The following is a 27446-nucleotide window of genomic DNA, read 5'->3' on the forward strand; positions in this document are numbered from 1 at the left end:
CATATGGGAGGAAGGAGCTGGAGAGCCGGGAGGGTCAGCTGAAGCCCCCAGGTTTTATGCGTGGAGAATCCAGAGTCCAAAGAGAAGGGACTTCTCTGAACTCGGGGTGTCCGGGTGGGAACTCGGGAGCAAGTGGGACTAGTTTGGGAAAACCTTGGCTGAACAAGCCGCAACCCACGGAGCAGGACATTAGGAAGTCAGGGGACCAGGTCGAGCCAGTCTTGGAGCCGCGCAACAGCCACTTGGAGGGAGGTGGCCGGAGGTCCGCTCACCAGGGAAGAAGGCCTTCTGAGCTCCGGCAGACCCCCGCCTCCCCACCCACTGCTGCGTCCCTGCTGTGCTTGAGGCCACACAAGCCCCCACATGGGCAGGGCCAAGACCCTCCTGGTCGCTGCCGCTGGAACGGTTGTCTCTCATGAACAGTCATCTGCTTCTCTGTAAACTTGAGTTCCCTCTTTGCCTTGGCTGCCTGGGAACTCAAGGGTACGTTTTAAAAATATTATTTATTTATACGGCCGCACCGGGTCCTACTTGGTGGCACACATGATCTTTAGCGTGGCATGTGAACTCTGGTTGCAGCATGTGGTATCTGGTTCTCTGACCAGGGATTGAACCTGGGCCCCCTGCACTGGGAGCGTCTTAGCCTCTGGACCATCCGGGAAGTCCCTACATTTTTTGGTTCAAGCTCGGTTTCTGGCGCTGTCCTAAACGTCGCTGTGTGCATTTCTAGTCTACCTGGGACAATTAAAAAAAAAAAAAAAACCCAACACTATTTCATACATGTCCTGTGTTTCAGGAGCCTGGTCTTTCTCACTGGTGTGTGTTGTTTCACTGTATGATTGGCCCACAGTTCTTCATTCTGCGATTGAGGGACACTCGGGTTGTTTCTTGCTCGGGGTCGCTCTGCACGGGGCCGATGGAACATTCGTGTCCACGTCTCTTGGTGGACGTGGGCTCATTTCCCTCAGGCACACACCCACGGTGGAATTCGTGTGTTTAGCGTTAGGAGATGCTGTGTCTGCCAAGCGTTTTCTGGATGCCGCACCCGTTCATACGTTCCCTTGCTGGTGAGAAGCACCCCCTGCTCGTGTCCCGCCAACCCTCCCTCTGTCCCTCTGGCCATTCTGGTGGGCGTGCGGGGTGTCCTGCCCTGAATTCACCTAACCCTGCTGGCTTTGATGCTCATGAGCACCTCGAGCTGCCTTTGGCCGCTGGGCCTCCTGGTTTGTGAGGTTCCAGTTTTAACCCTTTGAAGTGGCACGCACGCAACAAAGTAGGTGAAGTCTCCCATGTGAGCCCCCAGAGTGGGGATGCGCATGGAGCTGATGAGACTTCACGCTCTACGGAGGGAGCGCTCTGCACGCTGGTCCCTAAAGAGCACCCAGGAGGCTCAGCCCGGCCCATCGCCTGCGAAGACTTCCCTCCCAAGCTAACGGACAGGACAGGGCTTCCGGGTTCAAGCCCTGCTCCTGCATGGGCCCTGGGCAAGTTCCCCCTCACCCATCCCAAGTCTCGATATCCTCACCTTTCAAGGGGAGTGGGGTATGGGCGCCATCCGTCAAGGACCACCTCGTGGGAACCAGAGCCCGGGTGGTGCAGGCCAAGGGCCAGCTGTGCCCGCCGTGGGTCTCCCTGGCCCAGTCTCGCCTCCGGAGGAGGGGACGGGCGGCGTGTGTCGGGGGGAGGCAGGGAGTAAGTACCCCTGCGTGTGCCCCTGGGGCACAGAGTGACCTCTCGGGAGATTCAGCCGTCGGAGAGCCCATCGAAGGGGCTGGGCCAGCTGGCTTTAATCTGAACACGCACCAGGTGTTGCCCATGTTGTTATCAAAACCCTCTGAACAGCTGCCAGGGTCTCCTCTGCTGAGGGGTGGGCCCCCTGCCCACCACCTGCTAGCCCAGCCCCGTGGCTCCTGGTGGGGCTCGGACAGTGCTTCCGGCAGGTTGGGAAGGAAGGCAGCGGGGCCCTCCCAGCACCACTGTGTGGCCCCGGGCAGGCCACTTACCCTCTCTGAGCCTGCACTGTGTCAGCTGCAAGGTAGGGGCAGCAGTGCCTGCCTCCCAGGCCGCCGCGCAGACCACAGCAGCTGCAGCGCTGCCCGTTCCCACGCGAGGGCCCCAGGGGAGAGGGCCTCAGTGACTGTCACTATTGTGAACAATATTATGAACGAGCATCCCGTCAGCTTGGAGACGTGGGCCCCGAGGGCAGGGCTTCCGGGCACTGGCTGGTTCATCCTCCCCCAGGGGCTCCCCCTTCCCTCCCCGAGGAGTCCTAGGGTCCCCGGGCACAGTCACCCAGCGTCTCTGCAAGCTTGGCCTCGGCCCCGCCGAGCAGGAGTGCGGCGCTTATCCCCTGCGGCCTGGCTGCGCCTTGGGGAAGCCCCCCACCTCGAGATCCGTGGTCCTTGGGACCTTCTCCGCAGCTGGCACCTGCTCTCAAGACACCGAGCCCAACATGAGCATCTCGCACCCACCTTCCCTCGGGTCAGAGCAGCCCGTGAGGGCTCTTCACCCAGCCCCGTCCAGTGCCTGCCGGCCAGCCACCCACCCAGATCACGCGTGCGCTGTGCCCACCCTCCATGCGTCTTCCCCCTGCCTCTCCCCCATGGCCCTGGGAGGGGGTCTTTCCTCAAGGCCACACAGCAGTCCGGGCCAGCCCAAACACCTGGGTCAGGCACCCTCTGCCCAGCCCAGCAGGCACCCCCCGGCGCTCCCCTTCCCTGGCCTGGGTGTGGTTGTGAATTAGGGGCCTCTAGGGCCAGACCTAGAACAGAAAAGGGGAAAGCAGAGAGAAACCACCCTTGCTCTTTGATAACGTGTGGGAGCCGCAGGGGGTGTGTGTGATGGCTAACCGCTCAGGCCTAACTTGGGGTGCCCTGGGGGTTCCCTGTGTCCCAAGGAGCTCTGCCTGCTCAGCTGACAGAGCCACCCACTTTGGGGTGCTCTTCCCATGACTCTCAAAGGTCCCAACTGGGTTCCCTGTGTCTCTGAGGCTGTGTGGGTTCATTCATTCATCCAAGGGGTGGGATGGGTCCTGGAGACCATGGTGGCGGGTGGCGGGGGGGTTCTTTCTGAGTCAGGCCTTACAAAGAGGAGGGGGCGTGAGAGGGTGTTCTAGGCAGTGACATGGACATCTGGGGAACGTGAGCGTATGGACACCCGAGATGGGGGTTTATGGGGGGGTGGCTGCCGGGCTCTGGGGCGACCTCATGGGCCACGTGAAGGAGACTGGATTTAGACTTGCTGGGAGTGGGGAAGTACAGGGCGATGGTGCCTGCCCGATGCCTCGGACCCCTCGTGGGTGCAGCGCCCAGCTTCTGTGAGCCTCTGCGTCCGACACACACGCCTGCAGTGTGGACACTGCCCTCGGGTGTTGGAGCCTGCTGAGCATGAAGGCACAGAGCCCCGCAGGCCTGGGTGGGCGCAGGGGGCTTGCCCCTTCGGGTTCAGTGATCCTGGCCACAAGCAGTGTTGCGTTCATGGTAACGCGTTCATGCTTCTGAGAGCCTGGGTTTGCGGGCGAGGGTTTCATTCTGGTGAGCAGTTCTCCAGAAAGGAGCTCTCAATGGCTTGGTGCTCGGGGCTGGGCAGTGGGCCTCCCCATCAGGGTGAGGATCCAGACTGCATGTGCCCCACGGGAGGGGCAGGACAGTGAGGCCAGGCGGGGCTTCCGGGCCCAGAGCCTCAGACACCTGCCTTCCTTCCCCATGGCCTTGGGGACGGACTGGCCCCCACGCCCAGGTTTCTAGGCAGCTCAGGCTCACAGGGAGCCAGATGCCCGGCGAGGACACGCAGCTCCCGATGGTCAGAAGGAAGGAGGCCCCTTGCTCGTCTGCTCGGGCAGTTGGCTGATTGTTCCTTGTCTCTGCCAGGTCCCAGCAGACAGCCACCATGGGGATGCCCCTGACCTCAGGGAGTTCATGATTTGGAGGGAGCGTCACCCAGGCAACCAGCCAAGTGCAGCAGAGTGACCAGTGCTCCAGTGGGGTCAACACAGGTTGACCACAGAGCGCCGAAAGGGCACCTCACTGAGGTGAGGGCCAGGGGCAAGGCTTCAGGGAAGGCTTCCTGGAGGAGGTGGCTTACTCCCTGAGAAATGAGTCCCGGAAAGCCAATGATGTCCTGGGGCAGGGCCGCAAATTCAGAGACCCGCAGGGGCAGGCAGGAAATGTGGTGGAGGGGATTGGGCCTGGTCTAAGAATGGGGAGATGATAGAGAACGGTGGGGAGTGTGGTAAAGTAGAAGCCGCTTGCCCCATTCGACGGAGTGGCTGCCCCACGGTATCTGCTGGCTTTTGCCTGTGGAATCCCCAGCCCAGTGTTACTGAATCTTTCAGATTTTCAAACATAGTCAAATTTCCAGCTCCTGTTCTCAAAAAACTCTTATGTGGGCCCCACCCAGACACATCCAGCGGTTCCCCGGTTTGTGACTCTGGCCTCGCTGAGCATATGCATCGGGCAAAGGCCGAGGCAGGGGCTCCGACCAGGGTTGGAGGTTCAAGGGACCTCGTTCGTCAGCGTGAGGAAGTCTCTCGAGTCTGCGAATGGGCCAGGTGGGCGGCCATGTGGCATTGCCCACTCCTGTCTGCATGCCCCAACTCGGTTCTCAGCACCCCAGGTGCCCACAGCCGACGGGCAGGGAGAACCTCGCAGGAAACAGCGTATCGGGTCAGTTCTGGTTGACAAGGTGCCACCAGGCTGAAACACGCATAAACAGGCCCATTTCCTTCCTGCGGGCAGAGGAGCGCCAGAGCGGATGCCAGGGTCCACGGCTTGGGCCCCCGCTGCCCTCTGCCTGGTTCCTCCTGGGTGAAACACACCTGGCCTGGGTGCCGGGGCCCCCAGGGCCCAGATCAGGTGTTCCGGGGGTCTGCCGTGGGGGGTGGGGGGAGGGGGAGGTGCTCTTCAGCTCCAGGCTGGACCGTGTCTTTCTTTCCCTCTTTGGTGTCTCACAAACACCCTGCTCTCCTCCGAGCATTAGTCAAAGGTAGCAGACACTTCCCGGGGCCTGCCTCCAGCCAGGGGCTGACCCAGAGGCAGGGGTGTACCCCTGCCCACGGGGCTCTCGGCCTGGCCGGAGGTCAGCCAGCACATCAGTGATTCCCAGATGCACAGTCTGTCCCGTGTGCCAAGGGCAGAATCACTAGAGAGAGAGCCCGGGTTTAAATCTGGACGCACAGGATTGAGGTCCGAGTGCTGCCATTCACTGCCTGTGACTGTGGGCAGGCTCCCCCCCATCACGGGTCTGTGTGGTCATCTCTAGAACAGGCCATCCCGGTGCCCACCGTGGGGCATTGTGCAGGGAACGTGGGAGACACTCCTCGAAGCCCGCCCGCAGCAGCCGCAGGTCGGGTGCCCGGCTGTCCCCCGGGCCGTGTGGTGCAGTGTCTGTGGCTCACCCATCCCCCCAGCCCGGTGAGCTTTGCCTGCGTCCCGGAGCCTGCCTGCAGGTGGGGTGGGCCCTCGAGTCAGCGGCAGGTTCCTCTGCGGCCTCAGTTCACACACCGGGTCCAGCAAGTGCCTCCTCCTGGTGGGAGAGACTCCTGGTCCTTCCCAGCTGGAGGATGGCTCGGCCATCCTGAGTGGGGTTCTGGGCACTGGGGCGCCACCTGCCTGAAGGAGACGGGGGTCCGGGGAATGGCCGAGGCTTCAAGGTGCTAGACACAGATGTGACCCTCTCTTTTTTCCTGCGCCTCCCCCTGCCCCCGCCGCCCTGGCCCACCTGTGCACACGCACAGAGGGTGCGTCTCCCAGCTGGTGGGCCCAGGACCCTCCCCCATCCTTAGATCCTCCTACAAGCAGAGGCTGCAGGGAGGGGGAGGGGAGGCAGCCACCCTGCTGTGCCCCTGCCCCTCCCCCCGTGATGTCAGCTCACCTGGGCCACCTCTTTTCTCATTTGCACAAAGCCTTCTTGAGGAGGGGATACCAGGGGGAAGCTTTCCCTCCCCTGTCCCCCTATTGCCCGTTACAGAGGAGCAGACAGCCAGACGTACTGCGGAGGCCCAGGCGCCTGCCAGGAAAGGGAGCCCCTGGGGCGTGCCTCCCCCACCCCCCCCAGCAGATCTCTGACCTCCGGGGAGGCTCAGCCAGTAGAAGTGTGTCCTCGTCCCCTTCCAGGCCAGGGAGCCCCGGAGGTCCTCAGAGGGCCCGGCCTGAGGCCAGAACTGGCTTCGGCCTGGGTTTTTATTTCAGTATTTTACCCACCATGTGATTTTAAGGTGTCCAGAGGGCTCCCCCGCACCCCCCCCCCCGTTTGCATGAGCGGGTTGGGTGATGAAGGGAGGGGCGGGAGGAGGGGCTCGGGGGCTCCAGGCTGCCCTGATCCACCGAGGCTGGACCCAAACAAGTGAGACGGAGGGCGGGTAGTGGGGGGCCGAGGGTCTGTCTGGTGGGTGGGGGCTCTGGGACGCAGGCCTGAGGCAGGTTTCCAAGTGAGGCCAGGGATCCACACCTGGAGCCCATGACCAGTCCAGGCAGGACGACGGAGGGCTGGGGTCCTCGTCTCCAAGGTGGCTTCCTTGCAAGCAGGGACTGGGGTCAGACTTCCCGTGTGAGGCAGGGCTTGGCAGAGACCAGCTCCTGCCTAGGTGTCTCCATCTGCAGCAGGACTAAACCAGAGGTTCCCGGAGGTGCCTGGGGTAACAGCCTGGGTCTGGGCCTGCCCCACCCGCCCCACCCCACCTCTGAGATCTGTGGCCAGGAGCACCCTCCCAGGCCACCTTACCATGAGGTCACACATGCCAGCAGCTGGCGCAGACAGGGGATCACTGGCTTGCCCCTCTGGGTCCTAGCAAACTACCGTCTGGACAGCAAGCGTCCTGGGTCAGCAGGTGGACTGCGGGAAGCCCCATCCATCTTTCGACCATGGCCGGTGATGGGAATCTCATCACCCTCAGAAGAGAGTGGACAAGGGCAGGTGGAAGCAGGTCCCGGCATCTATCCCCGGGCGTCTGCAGGAGGCCATGTGCTGGCCTGTACCATCTCAGGAACAGGCACTCATGCCCCTGGGTCTTGGACTCCAGAGGCTCAGCTGGAAAGACACCCTTAGCCCTGCCTCGTCACCTCCGGCCCACAGATTGAAGCCCTCTCTGCCCTTTCCTTCCAACTTCGTCAGCACAGACCCGAGTTGGCGTCAGCCTCGGCTGGGTCACTCGCCCTGGAGCCAGGGCCCGGTTCCCTGAATCCACGTGGCCGGCCGGCCCACCCCAGCGCTCGGCCCTTGGCCACCCAGGGTGTAGCCGGCGCTTCCAAAACCATCCGGAGCAGGACGCACACTGTGCCCCGTACTGGCAGCACCATGGCCTCTAGTCTCTGCCCGGCCCTGTCCTGGAGCAGACCCGGGCTGGGGCGGAGGGAGGATGGGGGCGGGTGGCCCTGTGTCCTCAAGAATGTCGCAGGGAGGTCCCCTTGGCCAGTGGAGCAAGGGAGGAGGGGAGGGGAACATGGCGACTTCTCCATGCTGGGCTCCTCTGCTGGGCATCCAGCTGCCATTTTCGGTGGGCCGGTACAAAGATGGGCCGTGTGATGCTGTCCAGGCCGACACAGATTAGCCTTGTTCTCGGCCTCTGTCGTTGCCTCCTTCCCTCGCTCACGGGGCGTGAGGGGGCGGAATAACTTAACAGGCAGTGCCCCGCTGGGTGGGGGCCTTTGTTCATCTACTGGTCGGCAGACACTTCCTGGGGGCATGAGTGGCCCATGTGGGTGGTCACTGGGGCAGGAAGCCCGGCGCCTCCTTCTAGAAAGCCCAGGTCCACTGGGGCTCGGCCAGCATGGTATGGGAGTTGGGGGCGGGGGGCAAGTTCTGGGTGCTCAGAAAAGAGGGCAGCTTGCTACCAAGCATAGATTTGGAGATGGGAGCAGGTGGGTGAGGCTTTGAAGGATGAGTAGGAGTTTGAGGGTGGAGCAGGACTTGGTGATCATGCCATCCCGGGACGTAGTGTGGACAGAGGTGCGGGGGAGCATGGACTGTCTGAAGAGGGGTGGGCCCTGGATGCCAGGTGACTGACAGGACACCCCGTTAGGACAGACTTGTCTGCTCTGCTGAGGAGCTGGGCTGTGACGTGGGCAGTAGGGAGCCACAGCGGAGTTTACCCAGAGAGAGGTGGGAGCTGGCGAGGAGAGAAAGGATCTGCTCGGGTCCCCAGGCTCACACTCAACCAGAGACTCCTGGCCGCTGCCCCCACACAGGAGCCCGGGAGGACAGAGGCACCCTCTCCCCTGAGTCACACGGCCACCCAGGGAACCTCCCCCTGCCTCCAACTTCAGAGAAGGACCTGAGGGCCACGCTCATGTGGATGGAAGGAGCCCGGATCTAGCCTAATGCCCCTGCTTCTAGAAGCTTCCCTGATCCCCCATTCTGTGCTGTGCTAAGTCGCTTCAGTCGTGTCCGACTCTTTGAGACTCTACGGACTGTAGCCCGCCAGGCTCCTCTGTCCATGGGATTCTGCAGGCAAGAATACTGGGGCGAGTTGCCATGCCCTCCTCCAGGGGATATTCGTGACCCAGGGATCGAACCCGCGTCTCTTAACGTCTCCTGCATTGGCAGGCAGTTTACATATCCCCTCCTAAATTCCCTCAGACCCCACACCCTGTTCTTGCGTTCTCAGCCCTGGTCACGACTTTGAATGTGGGACTGGACTATGAGCCCTGGGAGGGCAGAGGGCAAAGGTCGAGCGGCCAAAGACCGCCTCCCCTCGAGGGCCCCCCACGTGCAGGCGAGGTGCCAGGCGCTTCATTCTCAGTGACCCTGAGCGCCAGGCCACACGCCCACCTTACAGATGAGGAAACCGAGGCTTCAGGAAGTGAGGAGACACTGGTTGGGGACAGAGCAGGGAGCCCGCCCTCCGCGGGCCTGGGGCTGCTCCCACTCGGGAGGAGGTTGTTGGTGGGAGGGTTGTTGCAGTCGTGACCCCTATGGGGGCCCCAGCCGAGCCTTGAGGTACAGAGGGGACCTCTCCCACATCCCCGTGGGGGGCGGTGCTCAGGGAGACTGGTGTCTGCTCCCCCGTGTTTCTGAGTTCTGTTTCTCTTTCTTAGGTTCCTCCCTCCATCTGTCTCTGCTCCCCACCCCGAGGGTCTCTCTGCCCCCTGCTGCCTCCCCCTTCTTTCCTCTGTTTTCTCTCTCTCTCTGACTCGGTTTCTCTTTCCTCCCTCCTCGTCCTCTTTTCCTGGGTAAGTGTGTCCCTCTGTCTGCCTGTCAGTCTCTTCTCCACTCCCGTCTCAGTCCTCCCGCCTCCCTGTCCTCCCCCCTCTCCATCCTCCTACCTCCCCTCTTCCTCCCCGGCACATCCAGCCCTGTCCGAGCAGGGCCTGCTCAGAGGTCAGGGGTGTCTCTCGGCCCCTTTGTCCATCACCCTCCGCTTCTGTTCCCTCTGCCAAAGGGCACGTCTCTGCTGGGCTTCTTGGTTCAGCTTCTGTAGTGTGACCTCTTTGAGGCCCCGAGGGTCACAGGTCACCAGCCGGCATGGCCCGCAGTCTTCTCCAGACCAGTTCGGCCAGGCGTAGCAGCCTCAGGGGCCTCAGGGTGGGCGGGCCTGGAGTGGGGGCCCCCCAAGAGCCAGCCGCAGCCCACGGCAGCATCACGTAATTACGACATGAAAGTCCACGATTTACTCTGTGTGTTGGCAAACAGCGGCCAGCTGCTAATGCAATCCTTTCTTTTAATGGATTCTTGAATTCAAATGATATGTAATTAAGCATAATTAGCCGCGTACCCATCTCGGCTTGTACCGTATGCTGCGTGGGCCCGCCTAAGATCTCATTAGGAAGCATCTTCTTTCATGGGCCAATTTCTTGTTCCCCCTCGGGGTGGAGTTGTTTCGACTGTATAGTGAACCTGGCCTGGGGGCTGGCGAAGGTCCGAGGTGGGCAGTCCTGGGGTAGCTGCCCCGGTGAGGATTGGGGATGAAGACTCAGGGTGGTGTTTGCCGGGAGAGGTTCTGCTCTGCTTTGAGGATGCCCTGCCCACCCCCCATCGCGGGGAGAGAAAGGTCAGGGATCTGACCTTGGGGGAGGGTGTACAAAGAGGGCACACAGGGTGTCGGCACCTGGGCGGCATGGCCTGAAGACATCCCCCTCCCCCGACAGCCTCCTCCCTGGTCGGGGCTGGGCACCCCCCGGTGAGCCAGGCCTTGGGGCCGCCCTCTGCCGAGGGAAACCCATAAGGGCGCTTCCGTGCGGGGCAGAGCTGTAGCCTCATGCACGCCGGCCAAGCACGAGGCCAGCCCAGGGGCCAGCAGGGCTGGGGACATCCCTGCGGGTCCTGCCTGCCTGCCACCCCCACCCTCTGGCCCCCCACTGCGATGCTGCCCCCCCCCCACTCACCCACCGAACTCACTGTCTTTCCTGTACCTCGCCACTCTGCCACGGGGCTCTGAGCAAGCTGCCCACAGGAGGGGCTCAGGGTCCGGGTGGAGGGAGGCCTGGGTGCTTCTGAGTGGGGGCGGCCGGGACTGGGGCACGGGACGGGGACTGCACCAGCCAAGGCCAGCCTGGCCTGATGGGACGTGCAGAAGGGCCTGGAAGCCTCCCGAGGGCAAGGCCAGGGCTGCGCTGGATGCTGGGAAGGCAGTGGCCGCAGAGGGTCACCTCGGGGTTACTGACCGGCTAACCCACCGTCCTGCCCTCCAGGCCCAGCGACGAGCACCATCCGGAAGTCAAGGCTGATGGATACGTGGACAACCTCGCGGAGGCCGTGGACCTGCTGCTGCAGCACGCGGACAAGTGACGGGCCCTCCTGCCACCCTGCCCCGTGCCCGGGCCGCCCAGGGTGCTGCCCTCGGCCCTGGACGGGCAGGCGAGAGGGTGCCAGCCAGGCAGTTCTGGGCCCCTGAGCCACCAGCCCCTGCTCTGTCTCCCTCTACCGACCCTCTTCTCCCCTCGCCCTCCCCAGACACATCTCCTAGCCTCCTGGGGGGAGTTTGATCCCCACTGATGGCCCGTCCCCTATTTGTCCCTCTGGAAGTCGAGAGGTGGGCAGACTTGTTGAATGCTCACACCCACCCTCTCCCCATTCACACCACGTCCTTTAGATGTGTTACCTGATTGGACTCAGGCGTTTTCCCACTGTCTTTTAGTGAATAGTCCCTGCGCTTTAGGGAGGTGCCTGGAGGAAGCGGGGGTCTCCCGGGCACTGTCCTTGTAGGCAGAGTGGAGCCAGCCACCCCAGTGGCTCCGGCCCCCACCTGGTGTCAGAGTGGGCGCTCAGCGCTCACCGCGCACCTCCCAAACCATGCAGCCCCCCTTCCCATCCCATCACCTCTGGAGCCACAACAGAGTGGCTCCCAGGGCCACTCTGCTGTCCTTCAGCGTGAGAATTCTAACCTCTGGACGCCAGGTTGTGGGTGGAAGGTAACTTCTGGAGCCTCAACTCTGTAGACTTGTCACCCCAGGAAATTAACGGTGAAATAAACTCTGCCCTGACCTGCAGGGACTCAGGCTCTGACTGCTCGGGGCTGGGGGGACCATCCCTGATCCCACCCTGAACTTGAACCCCTATATGTCAGAGGGCCAGCACCCCGAGACACCTTGCCTGCCTCAAGCCCTTCATTCAGTGGAGGGGGGACACTGAGGCCCCATGGGGACCAGGTGGATGGGGCAAGTGTGGGCCTCCACCCAGGGTGGTGAGCTGCAGGCTTTCTGAATTCACCCACTGCCCAGGTTTCAGGTTGCAGAATCAGTCAGCAGGACGGATAACTTGATTGCTCTGTTTCTCCCCAAATCCATCCAGAAGCCACTGACAAATCTTGGGAGATTTTTCATAAAAGAACTCACGAATCCTCCAGAACAGGACTCCCATTAAACAAAGGCAGGTGATGATAAAACGCTCTGCCTGAATCCGAGTCCCCTGGCCTGTTAAATCAGGATTAGAAAGAAAGATGGTGCTGGGTCTTCTCATGGAAATGAGAGGCCACTGGTCAGGCTGGTGGTGTTGGCTTGTGAGGGAGGTGGGGCATTTGGCCTATTAGCTGGGAAATATGCAGATGCCCTGCCCCTGGAGGGGGTCCCCTAATTCCAGCTCTTTAGGCGATGACCTGGGGGCCGTAGGCAGGCACGAGGTGGCTGCGATTCACCGGGGCTCGGAGGGTGACTGTGAGGGAGCAGGCCCGCAGCCTCCCTTTCAGCTTGTTCACTTTTTTCATCTTGCCCTTTTTCATGGGCCACCCTTGCCCGCTGTCCTTGGCAGGGGCCTGCAGCCAGGGTAATGGGGCTCTGGAGGAAGGCGGCTGGTGGTTCCCGCTTTGCAAGCCACTGCCCAGGAGTGGGACGTAGAGGGTGTCAGAGGGACAGCAGCCGCAGACCACTGCTTTGGGCAGAGAACATACCACCCCCCACCCCGAGTTGTGGGTTCAGCGAAGCAGACAATGTCACCTCCCCCTTTTACAGGTAAGGAAACTGAGGCAGATTCTTTACTAGCTGAGCCACCAGGGAAGTCCAAGACCCTGATGCTGGGAAAGATTGAGGGCAGGAGGAGAAGGGGACGACAGAGGATGAGATGGTTGGATGGCATCACCGACTCATGGACGTGAGTTTGAGTAAACTCTGGGAGTTGGAGATGGACAGGGAGGCCTGGCGTGCTGCAATCCATGGGGTCGCAAAGAGTCGGACATGACTGAGTGAACTGAAGAGATGGTAAAGAATCTGCCTGCAATGTGGGAGACCCAAGTTCCATCCCTGGGTCAGGAAGATCCCCTGGAGTCAGAAATGGCAACCCACTCCAGTATTCTTGACTGGAGAATACCATGGATAGAGGAGCCTGGAGGGCTACAGTCCATTGGGTCGCAAACAGTCGGACACACTGAGCAATTAACACATAAGATGATAAAAGCAACATGTGTCATTGTAGGAACATCAACAGAAAAGTTCAGACAGGAACCAGAGCCTCTCAGAGCCTGACCGCTGTTAACATTAGGGTGCTTTTCCTTCCACCCTGCTCCACATGAAGATAAATGTTTGAACAGTTGGGATCGCACTGTACGTGGAGGGTGGTCCTGGGGTTTTAAGCCCCAGGAGTGTTAGAAGCCCTGTCTGCAGGTGAGGAGGCTGCTCAGAGGCAACCTACGTCCTGGTGGCCCACGGACGGTGCCCCTGTTGGCCACGGGTGGCCCTCTGCGGGGCCAGACCCAACAACAGGGCATTTGAGCCGCATGCCCCGGAGCTTGTGCTCGAGGCAGTGTCCCCCACCGCCCCCGCCCCCGGGGAGGCTCCGTGGGGGCTGCTGAGCTGGGATATGCTGCAACCAGACCCGAGCCCTGCCACAGACGTGGCCTAAGCTGGGCAGGTAAGGAGCTCTTAGGGCCATAGGTCCGTCCAGGGCCACTCTGGGGGAGCCTCCTCTGCCAGTCATGAGGCAGGGTCCCCGGTTCCCTGGCCTCGGGGCTACAGGCTGCCGGGGGAGGACATGGGGGTCCTCCCACCCCCAGCCTTGCCTCACCTGCTTTGTGAACGGCACGACATGGGCCTGTTTGAAAAAGGAAGAGCGGCTAAACAGAAAGCAAGGCGAGTCTGAGTGGGATGCTCCGGTGGCTCATTCCCAGGGTGGGGGGCGTTCTTAGGACCTAACAGATCTCTAGGCACAGCCTCTGCATTCAGAGGACGTGGGCCAACCCTGGCTTCTCAGAAATTACACAAGCCTCCGTCAGCCTGAACTCAAGGCTGCAAGCATCATGGTCTCCTGAGCTTGGTGAGCAAAGGGTCTCTTGGGGGCCAGGCACAGGAGCCCACTCTGGGCTGAGCTGTGTGCACTGCTGACCCCCTGGCACGAGCAGTGCAGATCTGAGCTATGTGTCCTTTGCGGGCAGGGAGGGCCCGGCCTGTGTCGCCTCCCAGGGTACCCTCGTGGGCAGGGGGCCCTGCACCCAGCAGGACTTCCAGGCCAGGCCCCCTCTAGTGTCCGGGCCGCATGGCCTGGCCTGGGTGCCGCTGGGGGCTGAGCTGACATGCTCACGACAGCCCTGTGACAAGCAGGGGTCCCTCACTGCTCCTGACTTGGGGATTAAAGAGGGTGGGGGGGGGTCCCTGGCTCCTGGCTGGAGCGAGGAGCAGGGGTCCGCCTGGAACACACACGTACTCTAATAACTGCCCCGGAGCAGGGGGGTACGGTGCCCAGAATCACAACCGTGGCCGTGGCCAGCCCTCTCGTCACAGTCGCTCACAGCCTCCTGCACTGGAGGCTTTTGAGAGCATTGAGATGTCAGCTTTCCCCCACTTTACAGATCTGACCCTGGGGCTCGGAGGGGACAGAAAGGCCCCAGGCTCTGCCTGTGCCAGCCCAGAGCCGAGGCACGATCCTCTGACCCGTCACCACCCCGCCAACAGAAAGCACATAGCCGGCTCCCAACAGCTGGGTACTGAACCAGGAAGCTTTATTTACACAGTAAAAGTAACAAGCAGATTCCTGAGAGACTAGAGCGGCCCTAGTGCAAGACAGCCGTGGCCTGCGTGGAGGGCAGGCTGCGGTGGGTGGCAATGGGGGGCAGACCCAGCACCGTCCCCGCACAGCGCTTTGCCTGGTCAGGGGCCAGGCCCGACACGGCCCGTGTTCCGGCCACCACGCTTCCTGAAGCTCCTGGGCGCCGATGGGTGTTGCTGGGAAAGCACACGTGACCCTGGAGACGGCCGACCCGCAGGCACCTGCCCCGGGGACGTGGGCCCCCACACTGGGACACAATTTCTTTGCCAAAGAGACTATGCTAGAAGGTCGGGCTATTCTAGCTAGGTATAAGATCTCTGCTGCGGTCTGGGGTTTTTTTTTTTTTTTTTTAATCTTTTTCTCTTCTTTTCTCTTTAAAGAGGCGCCAGTGGGAGGGGTCCGGCCACCCATGAGGCTGCAGCAAGCTGCTGCTCCCAGAGCTGGGGTGCGGGTACCACCAGATGCGGTCATCGTGCAGATGACCCGCCTCCAGGCCAGGGTGCATGAGACTTGAGCCTGTGGCGGGGCATCCGTCCAGCGCGTGGGCTGGAGGCTTGAGCAGCGCCAGCCGGAATGTGGGGAGATGCACAGGCCGCCTCCACCCCCCACCTGGCTCTGGGGCCCCCTGTGGATGATGGGTTCGTTTGCTTTCTAAGGTGGACTTTTCACTTTGTTTTAAAATTTCTTTCGGTGTATACAAATTCACAAAACTTTTCCGCTACAAAAATTTTGTTGAAAAGTAAGGCTTTCTGAGAGTGAAAATCCGCACGAGCTCTCCAGGGGCCTGGGAGTCGCGTCTGCCCGCGGGCTCTGCACCAGCCCTGGCCTCCACTGCGAGTAAGGCAAGAGGGTTTGCGGTAATGTAAACGCTGAGGCTGCCGCCCCGACGCCCGGCCCGGCCCCGACGGGCAGCGGCCCCCATTAGTCCCGTGGCTTTAGCGGGGGCCGTCCCGACAGGAAGCCCCCCCACCCTGCAAATGCACGACCCTGCTCTTGTCCTTCCGGGCCCCCAGGGCAGGCGGACAGCCTGGCACAGCCCTCCCCCCTGGCTCTGAATTTCCTCGGTTTCCCCCTTACAGGCAGGAGTTCATGGGCTGCACAAGGCAGGGTCCTGGCAGAAGTGAGGTTTGGGGCCGGGTAGGTGGCACCAGCCGGCCTGCTGCCCCTCCTAGGGACAGTCCCCCACCCCGCACCCCAGGATGGTCAGAAGGAGTCCCCCTTCAAGACCAGGAGTCCTGTTGTCAGGGGAGCAGAGCCCAGAGACTGGCCTCGGGCGGCACCTCCTACAGACAGACGGGGGTTGCTCTCTTCGATGGGAAGATGGACATGAAGCCACCCCACAGCTGCCTCTTTCTCTGAGGGGTCACTGGTCATCCTCTCCCCTCCTTGCTGCTGTCGTGGGCTTGGGCGGGGAGCTTCTGTGGGGGCAGGTTTGGCCAAGAGAGGCCTGAGAAGGCTGGGAAGGGCTAAACCCTGCTCTGGGCTGTGAGCCCTTCTGCCGTGTGGGTCCTGAGACCAGCCCACAGGGAGACGGGTGAGTGGGGCCACAGCTCATCCTTCCCTGCCACCAGGCCTGAGAAGGGGTCGGGGGTGGCTGGCAGGGTCCGAGGGGGCCACACAGACTACAGCCCTGCGACACCCACCACCACATGCCTCCCCTCCCGGCCTGGAGGAAAGACATCTGGGGGAAGGACTGCTGTCCAGGTTACATGCCTGCTGTGGCCACTCTTGGTGTGGGTCAAGTGTCATGCCTCCCACCCAGGCTCCCTGAGGCCAGGAGGTGCCAGCACGTCCTCTCCCGTCCACGCACCGGCTGCTGGACGCCTCGGGGTCCCCTGGATCGGCTCAAAGATGACGAGCCGCCTGGTTTGGCTCCCCAGGGGAGCTGTCCCTTTGGCGGGACCTGCTCAGTGCCCAGACACCCGCAATGCTCTACAACCTGTGGCTTCTGACACCATCTCGGGGCAGGGGATGGAGTTGGGGTTTTCTGCAAGCATCTTAACAGCTGAGTTTTAAGAAGAGCCAACTCTAAATGAGAACTTGAGCCACCACACTCCAGATGTCCAGAAGTTTTCCTAAACCTGGTCTCTCTTCAGCGGAAAGAGAAAGAACGTGCCCTCGGCCCCTGCAAGCCCTGAGGGTTCTGCTGTCAGCAGAAGGTGAGCAGGACCAAAGGGACCCCCGGGGTGCCTCTGTTGCGTGGCAGCGGACTGCAGGGGAAGGCGTGGATGGACTGAGCCTTGTGGGAAAAGGAGCCACTTTGCTCATAAGTTGACCCCACTGCTGCTGTCTGCGGAAGATGCCGAGCTGCTGAAAGCCAGATTCTGGGGGAGCCAGAGCCCGCGGGGTGCGTCTGCAAAGTGGGGCTGGAGAGGAGCGGACCAGGAGGGAAGCCTCAAGGGGTCAGGGCTCCTCGTGGACCGGGGTGGGTGCTCTGCTGGGGCGCTGGGAGCCAAGGAGGGCGTGTGGGCACCCCACTCTGTGCTTGTGGTTGGGGCGGCAGCAGGGAGGTGACACCCCCCCAAACCCCCCCAACCAACGAGGCTGTGCTTGGTAGATGGCCAGGCTCAGAACGGCCTGCAGGCACCCTCTGGCCCCGGAACGTGTGCAGGGCCTGCATGTGCGCACCTGCACAGGACCCTTGTCCCTGAGGCCGTCCTCCTCTGGGGATGTCTCTCCACTCGCCGGAGTCTACTGAGCTCATTGCTCAGCGGCAGGGCAGTCATGGACAGCAGCTGCCAGCTGCCGACCCTGCCAACTTCAGCCTCCCCCAGGAGCAGCCAAGAGCCCGGGGCTGGGACCTCCATGCCGCGGGATGGGCTCACGGCGCTGCCACCTCTGCCCCACTGGATGGGCCTCTAATGAGCAACCCCCGCCGAGGTGTTCCCTGGACCCCAGGAGTCTACCCAGCAAGCAGGGCCCCATCGCCCGCACCAGGAATTAAGGCCGAACGGTTCTGGTGTTAATGACCGATGAAGCCTCCCCCACCTTCCGGAGCCTGAGCGGGAGACCTGGGAGAGAAGGCACGGAATACACACTCGAGGGGAGGAGGGCGCCGCAGGGCTGGCCCCCGGCCCGAACCTGAGAGCGGGAGGGTGGACAGGCCCGTGACGCCAGTGTGCAGACCTCAGGCGGAAACCCTGGGCCTGCGCAGACGCCGAGAGACTGCCCAGCGGGCAAGGCTGGGGCGCCGTGCCCATCGATGTGCCACAAGTGAACGGGGTGCAAGAGACCGAAGCTGAGAAGCTTCCATCCTGGCCCCCGCGGTTCCGTGGGCTGCCATGCTGGTGAAAGGCTGAGATGCTGCACTGCGGGGCGGGGAGTGGGGGGCAGCCCCGACCCCCGCGGGCAGGACAGCGTCTCGGGGAGGCGGTGGGCTCGCTCCTGGGCCCTGACATCTGCCTCGCAGGAAGCTCGGATCAGGCCCAGGGGTGGGGCTCCCCAGAGGGCCCGCCGCTGCACCTGGGGGTGGGCAGGAGGAGGCCCATTGATTCGAACGTGCCCTCCCGCCCCCTGCCCCAGGTCAGGGCCCGCCGCCCCTCAGTTGTTCTCTATCTGCTCGATGTCCAGCTCGCCATCCAGGGAACAGGGGCTGCTGCGGGCCCCGCGGTCCCGCCAGGCTGTGCCCGGCTCCTCGCAGCACGGCTCCTCCTGGCAGGCCAGCGGGTCGTCCAGGGAGGAGGGCAGAGGCTCGGGGACCGGGGTCCCAGCAGGCGTCCTGCCCCCTGCGCTGGGGGCCGAGAGCAGGGCGGCCCAGGACCTGGTGGTGCCAATGTGCAGGGTGAAGGGGCTGTGGGCGCTCCGGTCCTCCATCCCCGTGTTCAGGCAGCTGAGACTGCTGAAGGTCTGACAGTTCTGTGGGGGAGACAGACACAGGTCACTCGGGGTCGCAGTCCTGCGGAATCCAAGGACCGAACGCCCCACCCAGCCCGGCCGAGACCCCTGGGGGGCCACCTGGTGGTGGGCCCACCAGGCGATGGAAGGCCCTCCCCAACATGGGCAAGGACAGAGGTGCTGTTAGTAACTCATGGAGAACTACCCCTGGTCAGTGAACACCGTGTTAATCAAGAGACACAAAATGCAGTTGAGTGAGTGAGTGAGTGAAGTTGCTCAGTCGTGTCCGATTCTTTGAGATCCCATGGACTGTAGCCCACCAAGCTCCTCCGTCCATGGATTTTACAGGCAAGAGTACCAGAGCGGGTTGCCATTTCCTCCTCCAGGAGATCTCCCCGACCCAGGGAGTGAATCCGGGCCTCCCGCATTGTAGGCAGACGCTTTACTGTCATGAGCCACCAGGGAAGTCGCAAAGTGCAGTTATTCATCTACAAACTGGCAAAGAGCACAAACTGCCTAACATCCAGTTCTCGGGGTGGGGGCAGGGGCGGTGGGATGGTGGTGCTGCAGTAGGGAGTGTGGGGGGCAGGCTCAGAGGCCTTCAGCACAACCTTCCTGAAAAACCAAAGTGGCAGTTTCACCTCTAGGATTTGTATCGAAAGGAAACAGTTTGGATGCAGCGACACAAATGTGCCTCGTCACACCGTTACACTGAAAAGAAGGGAGTGACCAAATTCCCTGTGAGGCTGGTTCCGTAAAGCGTGTCTTCTGGGGCCAAGGGAGGCTCTTGAGCCGTTGGAAGAACCCGGCAGGAGTGGGTCCACTGACGCAGAGGGAGACGCTGCCAGGCGGTGCGGGGGGCCATACCGCCTTCTCGCCGTGGCGGGGATGGGACATGGGCCGGGAGGGTGGGGTTGACATTCACGTGGGGCACGTGGCGGTCGCCCAGGGGGCCAGTTCTACACGGGGCCCTGGGCTCCCGGGCCCTCAGGTGGTGGATGTTGCAGCCCCGCTGGGGGCAGGGTCGGGCTTACAGCTGGGGGTCACGGGCAGACCTCCCCCCAGCCACCCTTAGGCCTCAGCAGCCTCCTCTGTGAGAGGAGGTCCCTAGCTGTCCCGCAGGGCCATCTGAGGCCCCAGCAAGAGCCAAGAGCTCCGCGCCCACCAAGCTCTGCCTCTGCGTGTGGCCGGCCTGGAGGAGGCAGCTTAGGGCCCGCCCGAGGCAAGCACAGATTGGATGTGACCCCACTCACTCACAAGAGGGGGCAGCCGGCACCACACACGAGTGGGCTCAGCTACATGCCTGCTTTCACAGCTGAGCACGAGACCCGCACAGGACCAGAGGCAACCCAGACCCTTTCAGAAACAGAGGTGCGTCGGAGGCAGTAGTGGGGGGGAACCCGGGCTTTGGGAGGTGGGGGGCGTGGGGAGCACTGCCCGCCAGCAGATGCCGAGGTCACAAGCCCGTCCCCGAGGGCCCCGGTCCATTCTCAGACAGCAGTGTTTGTGTGTCGCTTTGAAATAAAGACGACCACCGGCTGTCTCGGCGCACGAGCTGCTGAAGCAGGCTGGGCAAACGGAAAAGAAAAGGCACTCTCTTTGGAGGAAGGTGGCAGGCCTGCTGTGCGCACTCACCTTGCTCCCGCCCACACCGTGGAGCAACCCGTTCTGGTAGGTCTGCTTGCCCTGGGATCTTTTGATTAACTGAGAAAGGCAGGCTGGGGGGTGCGGGGGGATTGAGGAGAGAAGAGCCAGGCCACCCATTACACCTGCGATGCTGGCCCTGACCACGGTAGGAGCCAGCCTAGGGACACAGTGCCCCTGCTGGGCTGCGTGGAGCTCAGAGGGCCCTCGTCCTCACCGGGCATGCTTGCTCTGCTGCTGGGAGACAGCTCCTTGTGCAAAACGGCACCCGAGATCCTTCATGTCCCCGGGGTCAGAACACAAACCTGGGGAGAAGCCCCAGCTGGGAGGTCCTTGAGGCCTCTCCACCTCCCAGCCACCCTCTGAACGGGCCCAGACCTGAGCCGGGACAAGAGGAGAACCAGGTGGGGGCAGGAGAAGGGACGGAAGCTGGCCCAGCCCAGGCAGGGACATCGGGCCCCAGACTCCGCAGGGAGGCCCAGGAGAGCCAGATCTAAACCTCCCGCACGGCCGGGCGGTCTCTTGCCCCCAGGAGAGCCAGATCTAAACCCCCCGCGCGGCCGGGCGGTCTCCTGCCCCCAGGAGAGCCAGATCTAAACGCCCGCGCGGCCGGACGGTCTGTCGCCCCGTGGACGCGGCGGAGCGGAGGCGTGGCGGTGAGTGGCCATTGAGTCCAGGTAGACAGTGGCATCGCGTGTGAGCCCGGTGTGCTGTGAGTGGGTCACAGGTGAGGCTGAGATCCTGGGGCTCGCAGCCCTGGGGGAACGCCACGACGCTCCCCTCCGTGTGTAGGACCTGAGCGGGCCTCCCTGCTTCCTGGGAGCTGTACCACGAGAGCAGGGTCTTCCGGAACTCCTCCCGAGCGTCCAGCCTGCCAAGCAGCCAGACCCCAGGTGCTGACGGAGGTGCAGGAGGCGGGGGTGTGGGGGGAGATGGGGGGGTGGGGTGCCTGACTTCACAGCAGCGGTGCCGGTGCGTCTGGCACGAATCGTGTTACGCAGCAGCCACACCAGCAGCAGGGTGCCGGGGACCCTGGTTTGCTGGGGCCTTTCTGAGACGCGGCTTCTGCCTCGAGTGTGTGCGGGAGAGGACTGAGGTCAGAGAGGCAGCTGTTACAGTCCTAGGTTCTGCCACACACAGGCCTGACGACTTCAGACAAGGCCCTCCAACCTCTGGGCCAAACGAGGGGTGGTCCAAGGGCATGAGAGCTACTTGCCCCCCCACCCCCACCCGCCATCCCGGCTGTCTGGAATAACTGGCTCCTTTCTGCTTTGAGGCAGGACAAGAAGCTGCAAGGTTTGGTTGGTGACTGTTGTCACAGCAAACCCCGGGATGCCCCGACCCCACCCTCTGAAAGTCCTCAAAGGCACCTCCTCCTTGGCCACAGAGCCAGTGTCACCTTGAAAACATTGTTGACAAAATTCAGCTGCTGCAGCCACGGTGAAAACCAAGACCCCTCTGCAGAGCGTCCCAGCCCCACCTGCTGGGGAGGAATGTGACCGTCACAATGGGGCAGTTATGGGTCCTGCCCAGGCTCCAACCCAGCAGACCCCGTCCTATGCCAACATCCAGGGCGTGGTGCTGCGCCTACCAGGCTCTGGGGGCCGGGTCCCACCCAGCCTCTCCCGGCAGCTCACGCTCCCCGAGATCTCTGCGCCCAAGGAAGAATGTTGCACGGGCCTGCCGGAGGCCTGGGCGCCCCTCTGAGGAAAGCGGCAAAGCCGAGGACAAGTTCAAAGCACCATGTGAACACATCATTCCAGCGTGAAGTGGTTGCTCGGGGACAGACAGTCCCCCTACGCCAAACTCTGTTCTCCTGAAGCCCAGCCCTGGGCCAGTAGGCTGGGCCGCCTACTTAGGCACAAGCCTGCCTAGGTAACAAAACTCCAGAGAGAACCATCCATGTGGCCTCAGGCTAGAGGCTGGAGACATTTGTCAGCACCCCAGTCCAAGAGTCTGGAGTGGCTTTGGAGTGGAGCCCCAGCAAGCCAAGCTGCTTCCATCAGACCTGCCGGATCTCGGGTCTATCCAGCCGTGTTGCAGCCCACCCACCCACCCCGTCTCCCCAAGGCTCTGCAGTCAGGAGCAAGGGCCCCCTTCTCTGGTGCAGATCTTTGCTGGATACCTCTAGGGAACTCCAGGCAGCCCTCACTGCAGGCAGAGGCCCACCAGACCTGGGTGGCGGAGAGCACCCCAAGGCGCTTCCAGCCACACCCAGCCCCAAGTGCCCACCATGCCAAGGGGCGAAGAGGTCATAGCCCCTCGCCAGCTCAGGGCAACTCCTCCTTGAGCTGCCAGCTGAAAACCAAACCCCCATCCCTTGGGAGACTCACCTGAACTCAACAGATGCCCGATCTCCCTGCACACGCCTCCTGCCCCCCTGCCCAGCCGAGCCTCAGGCCGTGAGCCCCATCCTGTCCGCAGGGACCAGGGCTTCCTGTGCCAGCCTGCAGCAGCGTGGGCCCAAGGGCAAGGCGGGCCATGGGGTGGCCCGAAGCAGACAGTGCCCTGAGAAGGACCAGCTATTTCCCTCCCTCCTGTCTTCCTGGGCCCCAACTTGCTCTTGAACCCCTGGAACCAGGAAGGCCTCAGGTACACATGGCCCGAAGGAGGAGCTGCAGATGGGGTCAGAGAACCCGGACTCGACTCTGGAGTCGCCTCGTTTGCTCCAGAAATGGAACAGTCCTTGCTGGCCTGACCACTGAGCCATCACAAGGGTCCTACCAGAAAAAGGGTGCAAAGGGGGGCTGCTGGCATCCCCCCGACCATGGAAGCCAGCTCCCTAGTGCCGATGTGCTGGCCGGCACAGGCCCCCCGGGCCCATCCTCCCGAGGCAGCCCCCCCGGGCCAGTGACAGGCTGACACGGGTCTCAGAGCAGCCCCGGGCCGGGTGTGGGGGCGTGGGGGGAGTGGGGCGTCCAACCCCAGGTCCTCTTCACACGGCGGTGCTCCCCGGGGTCGGGCTGAGGCCAGCCTGGCTGCTTCCTGCACTTCCTACAGGTTCCTCCTAGGAGCTGCCGGGTCTCCGGGACCAGATTCTGCACTCCAGCCCTGCTTCCATGGGACTGACCTCAGACGGGAGATGGATGCGCTCTGCTCTCCACGGCTCACCCACAGCGCCGTTCTTTCTGAATAGGCGTGCTCCGAGGTGGCCCATCAGGTCCACGCATCGGGACCAGCCTGCCTCGTGATCTCCGGGGAGCAGTGGCTGTGGGGAGGGCACCTCTCCTTGGGTCAGCCCGCGTCCTCACCCTGGGCCCAGGTAAAATGTCCTCTCTGAACGGTGCTGGGACAGGACCTGGGTCCCCCAAGGCACAGGGGGGCCTCCCCCTTTTCAGACAGCAGGGTGTCAGAGTGCCCCAACTTCCCTCTTCCGCACCAGCCTTCCAGCCTGGCACGTTTGCTTTTTCCTTATGCCAGCTCCTCCTGGTCATCTGATTTCCTGGCTCTCTTTGTGTGACTGATTTTGAGGGAACCACCTCGAAAACAGGGGCATCCCAACAAGCCTGACCAGCCGGTCAGTTCAGCCAGACCAGGTCCCTGCCCTGCCCGGGTTCCTGGAGCCTCGGGGGCCCCTTCTGCTGAAGCAGCTGGGCTTGGGCGCTGGCAGACTCCGGGCACTTCCTCCCCAAACAGACGCCTTCTCGAGAGCAGAATCTCCAAGTGTCGGGAAAACACCAGGCCGTGAGGATGGCTAGCGGCCTGGAAATTTTCTAAGTCTCATTTATGCTGGAGGCTGGCATAGAGACAACTGAGGCGGTGGTGAGGCATGCAGTTTCCTGGGGTGGTGCTGTTTTGTTTTTTTTTTAATTATCTCAGATAAGAGGAAAAAAAAAGACACTGGCTTACTTGAGGCCTATCTTTAATCCATCTTTGGTAAATCTGAATTTTGCATGAAGGCTAGACTGTCGCTCACAGGAAGCCCCGGAGCCCGACAGGTCAGGTGGTGGGGCTGCCCCAGGTCAGAGCTGTAGGTCTGGCTGGAGGTGGCCGAGGGCGGTGGATGCGGCCAGTCCCTCGCTCGGGGCGTCTCATCTCTGGGCTCAGGACGCAGAGCCCAGCACCACTTCCTGCTCATCGGGCCCAGTCTGTCCCTGTCACACGCTCACCTACGGGACCCCCACAAGAGGCAGCCCCCTCGAGCCCGGACTGCTCCCCTGCCCTTGGGAACACAGGAAACGCCGGCCATGCAACCCAGAGAGGGAGGCCAGGTCACCGAGGTCTGAGAGTGGAGAATGAAGCTGCCTGCAGGGGGGAGGTGCTAGGCCCCAGGGAGCACCATGGATTCAGCCCTGGACACTCAAAAGTTCTTCCCAGACCATAGGCTCTAGAATTGGGCAGCCGGCGATGGGCAGGGACTATCTGTGGGGGTACATGGACGGCCCTGGCAGTTACTGGGAAGCCCTGCCTTCCTGGGTCATTTCCCCAGCTCCTCCCCTGCAGAGGCCATGAAACGTCTCCTGAGCACCCAAGCCCTGCCGGCTCCTCTTTGTCGCTAGAGCCCAGTCTGTGTCGTCCCTGCAGGAGCCAGCCTGAGCCCGCTGGACCCTGCTGGGCCGCCATGGCCCTGACCCGCACCCCACCGCCTGGCTTGGGGCCCAGGTCACGGAACGTGCGAGAGCAGCCTGGTGGGGTGGGAAGGAAGGACCCCACTCGGTTGGCCCCTGGGAGCTCAGCTTGTGCATCCATGTAGCCTGGAGGTCGTGTCCTCCGAGTGGTGGCTAGCCCTGCAGGGTCTGAAGCCCCACACAGGAGCCCCACCCCCTGCCCAGGCCACACTGTGGTGAACACCGTTCCTTTTTATTTATTTAGTTGGCTCCCCTGGGTTATGGCACACAGGATCTTCAATCTTCACTGTGTTATGTGGGATCTAGTTCCCTGACCAGGAATTGAACCTGGGCCCCTGCAATGGGAGCTCAGAGTCTTAGCCACTGGACCACCAGGGAAGTCCAATGAATGCCGTTTCTGCACCAGGTCCTGGGGTCGGGGGCAGCAGACGGACCGCCTGGACACAGAGGTGTGGATGCTGACGCCAAGTGGCCGGCATGCTCACAACTGGGAAACAAAACATTCTGTTTCTGGGGTGTGTGTTCCGGCCAGCACACACTCAGGACAGGACTTGTGAAACCACCTCACTCTCAGCTTGGCGTGGAGAGGATTCTTCGCCTGACAAAAGTCAAGAGATCTTTCCAAAGCACACAGGACGCTGGCGGGGGGCCGAGGTCAGCGTGCGGCCGGGACGCTCAGGGACACATGGGGACTCCAGGGGTGGCTTCTGCCCCGGACGCGGGGGGCGCTGAAGGTGGGTCCAAAGCCCAGAGCCGACGGTGGGCCCCCAGGTTCCGTGCCGCTGCTGGGAGCTGGGCGCCCCCCACGGCCACACCAACGCAGAGGGCGACAGGACTGCGGAGCGCCAGGGCCGGCTCAGCCCCGCTCCAGGAGCTCCACGTCTGCCCCCTCCCATCTCAAGAGAGGCTGGTTCTCAAGTTTTTAAACGGAAAATTAAAACAGGTGAGAATAATCAGGAAGCCTCAGTGAATAACAATCAGGCGAGACCAGTCCCACCAGTTCAGATATTGGCTTCCAGAGAAAGGCGAGGCTTTCTGGGAAAATGAGCAGATCACCAATCAGTCGAGCAGCCTCACCTGCAGATTCGGAGGATTGAGGCTGGAAGAAGGGAAGAGACGTGCCCCAGATGGTACCGCACCCAACAGTCACAGAATTGTCTGGAGGGTTAATTACATCGAGACCATGCAGGAGGCCAAGGAGGCGCTTGGCAAACCGTGATCTCCCCTGTCCCTCCTCCGCCCACCACGCTGTGTTCAGGCCGGGGGGGGGGGGGGGGGGACGTAGCTCTGTGTGGAGAGCAATGCATGACCAAGGCATCAGGGGTCAGCACTGCATGGCCCAGCAGTCAGGGGGCTCGGCTTTGGGAACAGAACCTATAATACAGACGGTCAAACCCACTGTCCTTTTTCACCAAAACTTGCTCTCAGAATTCTGCAAGAGGACACGGCAGTTACACAAAAAGTAAAATCCCTAGGAATAAAAATGTAAGAATTGGCAAGAGAGATAGGAAGAAAACTTCATAGAACGTAAGAGTGGATTTGAACAAACAGACATCCTGTCTTGTGGACAGGAAGACCTGACCTCAAAAAGGTGTGAATTCTCCCCAAGTTATATCATAAATCTAACACAATCTCAACCTGCAATGTCAACAGCAGTCCTCGACACCCCCTCCAATCTCAAAGTAAGCAGATTCTCGAGCTTTTAACTGAAAAATAAACAGGTGAGGATGATCAGGAAGCTTCTGTGAAGAACAATTAGGAGCACCTCGTCCTGGGCTGTGCTTAATTGCTCAGTCGTGTCCGACTCTTTGCCACTCCATGGACTGTAGCCTGCCAGGCTCCTCTGTCCATGGGATTCTCCAGGCCAGAATACTGGAGTGGGTAGCCTTTCCCTTCTCCAGGAGATCTTCCTGACCCAAGGATTCAACCAAGGTCTCCTGCATTGCAGGTGGATTCTTTACCAGCTGAGCTACCAGGGAAACCCTGAGACTTAGTCCCACCAGATGCTAAAACATATGGCAGAGCCTCAATAATTAGGAGTATATTACTACGTGAGGACACACAGAGACTAATGAAATAGAGAATGTTTTGAACTAGGCCCAGGTTAGCATGTCATAAAGATGGAATCTCAAGGCAGAAAGGAAAAGATGGAATTTTCAATAGCGGGTATTGAGACCAATGGGTAGACATATTAAAAAAGAGAGAAAAAAAGTTGGCTCCATATTCAGACTATATACAGGATGAACTCCACAGAGAACAAATATTGCAATATAAAACCATAAAAACACTAAAAGGAAATACAGGAGAACTCTTATAGTCTTGGGATAGAAAGGTCTTTCTGAAATCCAAAATTCAGAGCCATAAAATAAATAATAAATTTGATAAAAAAGTATACACGTCAAAAAATGCCAAAAGCACTGGTGGGAACATAAGACTGTGTACTCGCTTTGGAACAGAGACTGGCAGCTTCTCAAAATGTTAAAACACAGAGTTAACAGGACACAGTAATTCCACCCCAGGTATATAGCCAAGAGAAATGAAAACATATGCCCGTACAAAAACGCGCACATCAATGTTCACAGCAGTGTTATTCATAATATCCAAAAAGAGGAAACCGCCCCAATGTCCATCAATTAGCAGCTGGATAAATAAAATGTGGTAGGGGTATTTTTCGGCCATAAAAAGGAACGAAGTACCGACACGCTGCAGCAAGGACGATCTTTGAAATCACCACGTTGCTCGGTCAAAGAAACCCGTCAACGAGAGACAGCATTATTGTATGATCCCATTTATATGAGAGACCCAGAACCGGCAGATCCAGGAAGACGGAAAGCGGATTAGTGGGTGGCTGAGGGCGAACAGTGACTGCCAATGGGTATGAGGTTTTTTGGGGGGGAGTGATGAAGCTATTCTAAAATTTACTGTGGTGATGGCCACACAGTTCTGTGAGCCCACGGAAAACCACTAAGACTGTTCGCTTTAAACGGGTGAACT

At 61.2% G+C, this 27446-nt stretch overlaps 2 protein-coding genes across 4 annotated transcripts in view; one reads left to right on the forward strand and one right to left on the reverse strand.

The window, feature by feature from the left end:
• LHPP (phospholysine phosphohistidine inorganic pyrophosphate phosphatase) overlaps positions 1-11423 on the forward strand; it is a 122915-nt gene extending 111492 nt beyond the window's left edge. Inside the window, exon 7 of the mRNA XM_020900713.2 lies at positions 10626-11423. Within this exon, the coding sequence (XP_020756372.2) occupies positions 10626-10722 (97 nt within the window). The 3' untranslated portion in view covers positions 10723-11423. The remainder of the gene's footprint in view (positions 1-10625) is intronic.
• A 2915-nt stretch (positions 11424-14338) lies between these two features.
• Positions 14339-27446, reverse strand: part of FAM53B (family with sequence similarity 53 member B) — a 126340-nt gene continuing 113232 nt past the window's right edge. For all 3 annotated transcript variants that reach the window (XM_070470383.1, XM_070470382.1, XM_070470384.1), the window contains one exon: positions 14339-18261. In XM_070470383.1, the coding sequence (XP_070326484.1) occupies positions 17947-18261 (315 nt within the window). In that variant the 3' untranslated portion in view covers positions 14339-17946. The remainder of the gene's footprint in view (positions 18262-27446) is intronic.

The sequence above is a fragment of the Odocoileus virginianus genome, chromosome 7 (assembly GCF_023699985.2).
Source record: "Odocoileus virginianus isolate 20LAN1187 ecotype Illinois chromosome 7, Ovbor_1.2, whole genome shotgun sequence".
NCBI lineage: Eukaryota > Metazoa > Chordata > Mammalia > Artiodactyla > Cervidae > Odocoileus > Odocoileus virginianus.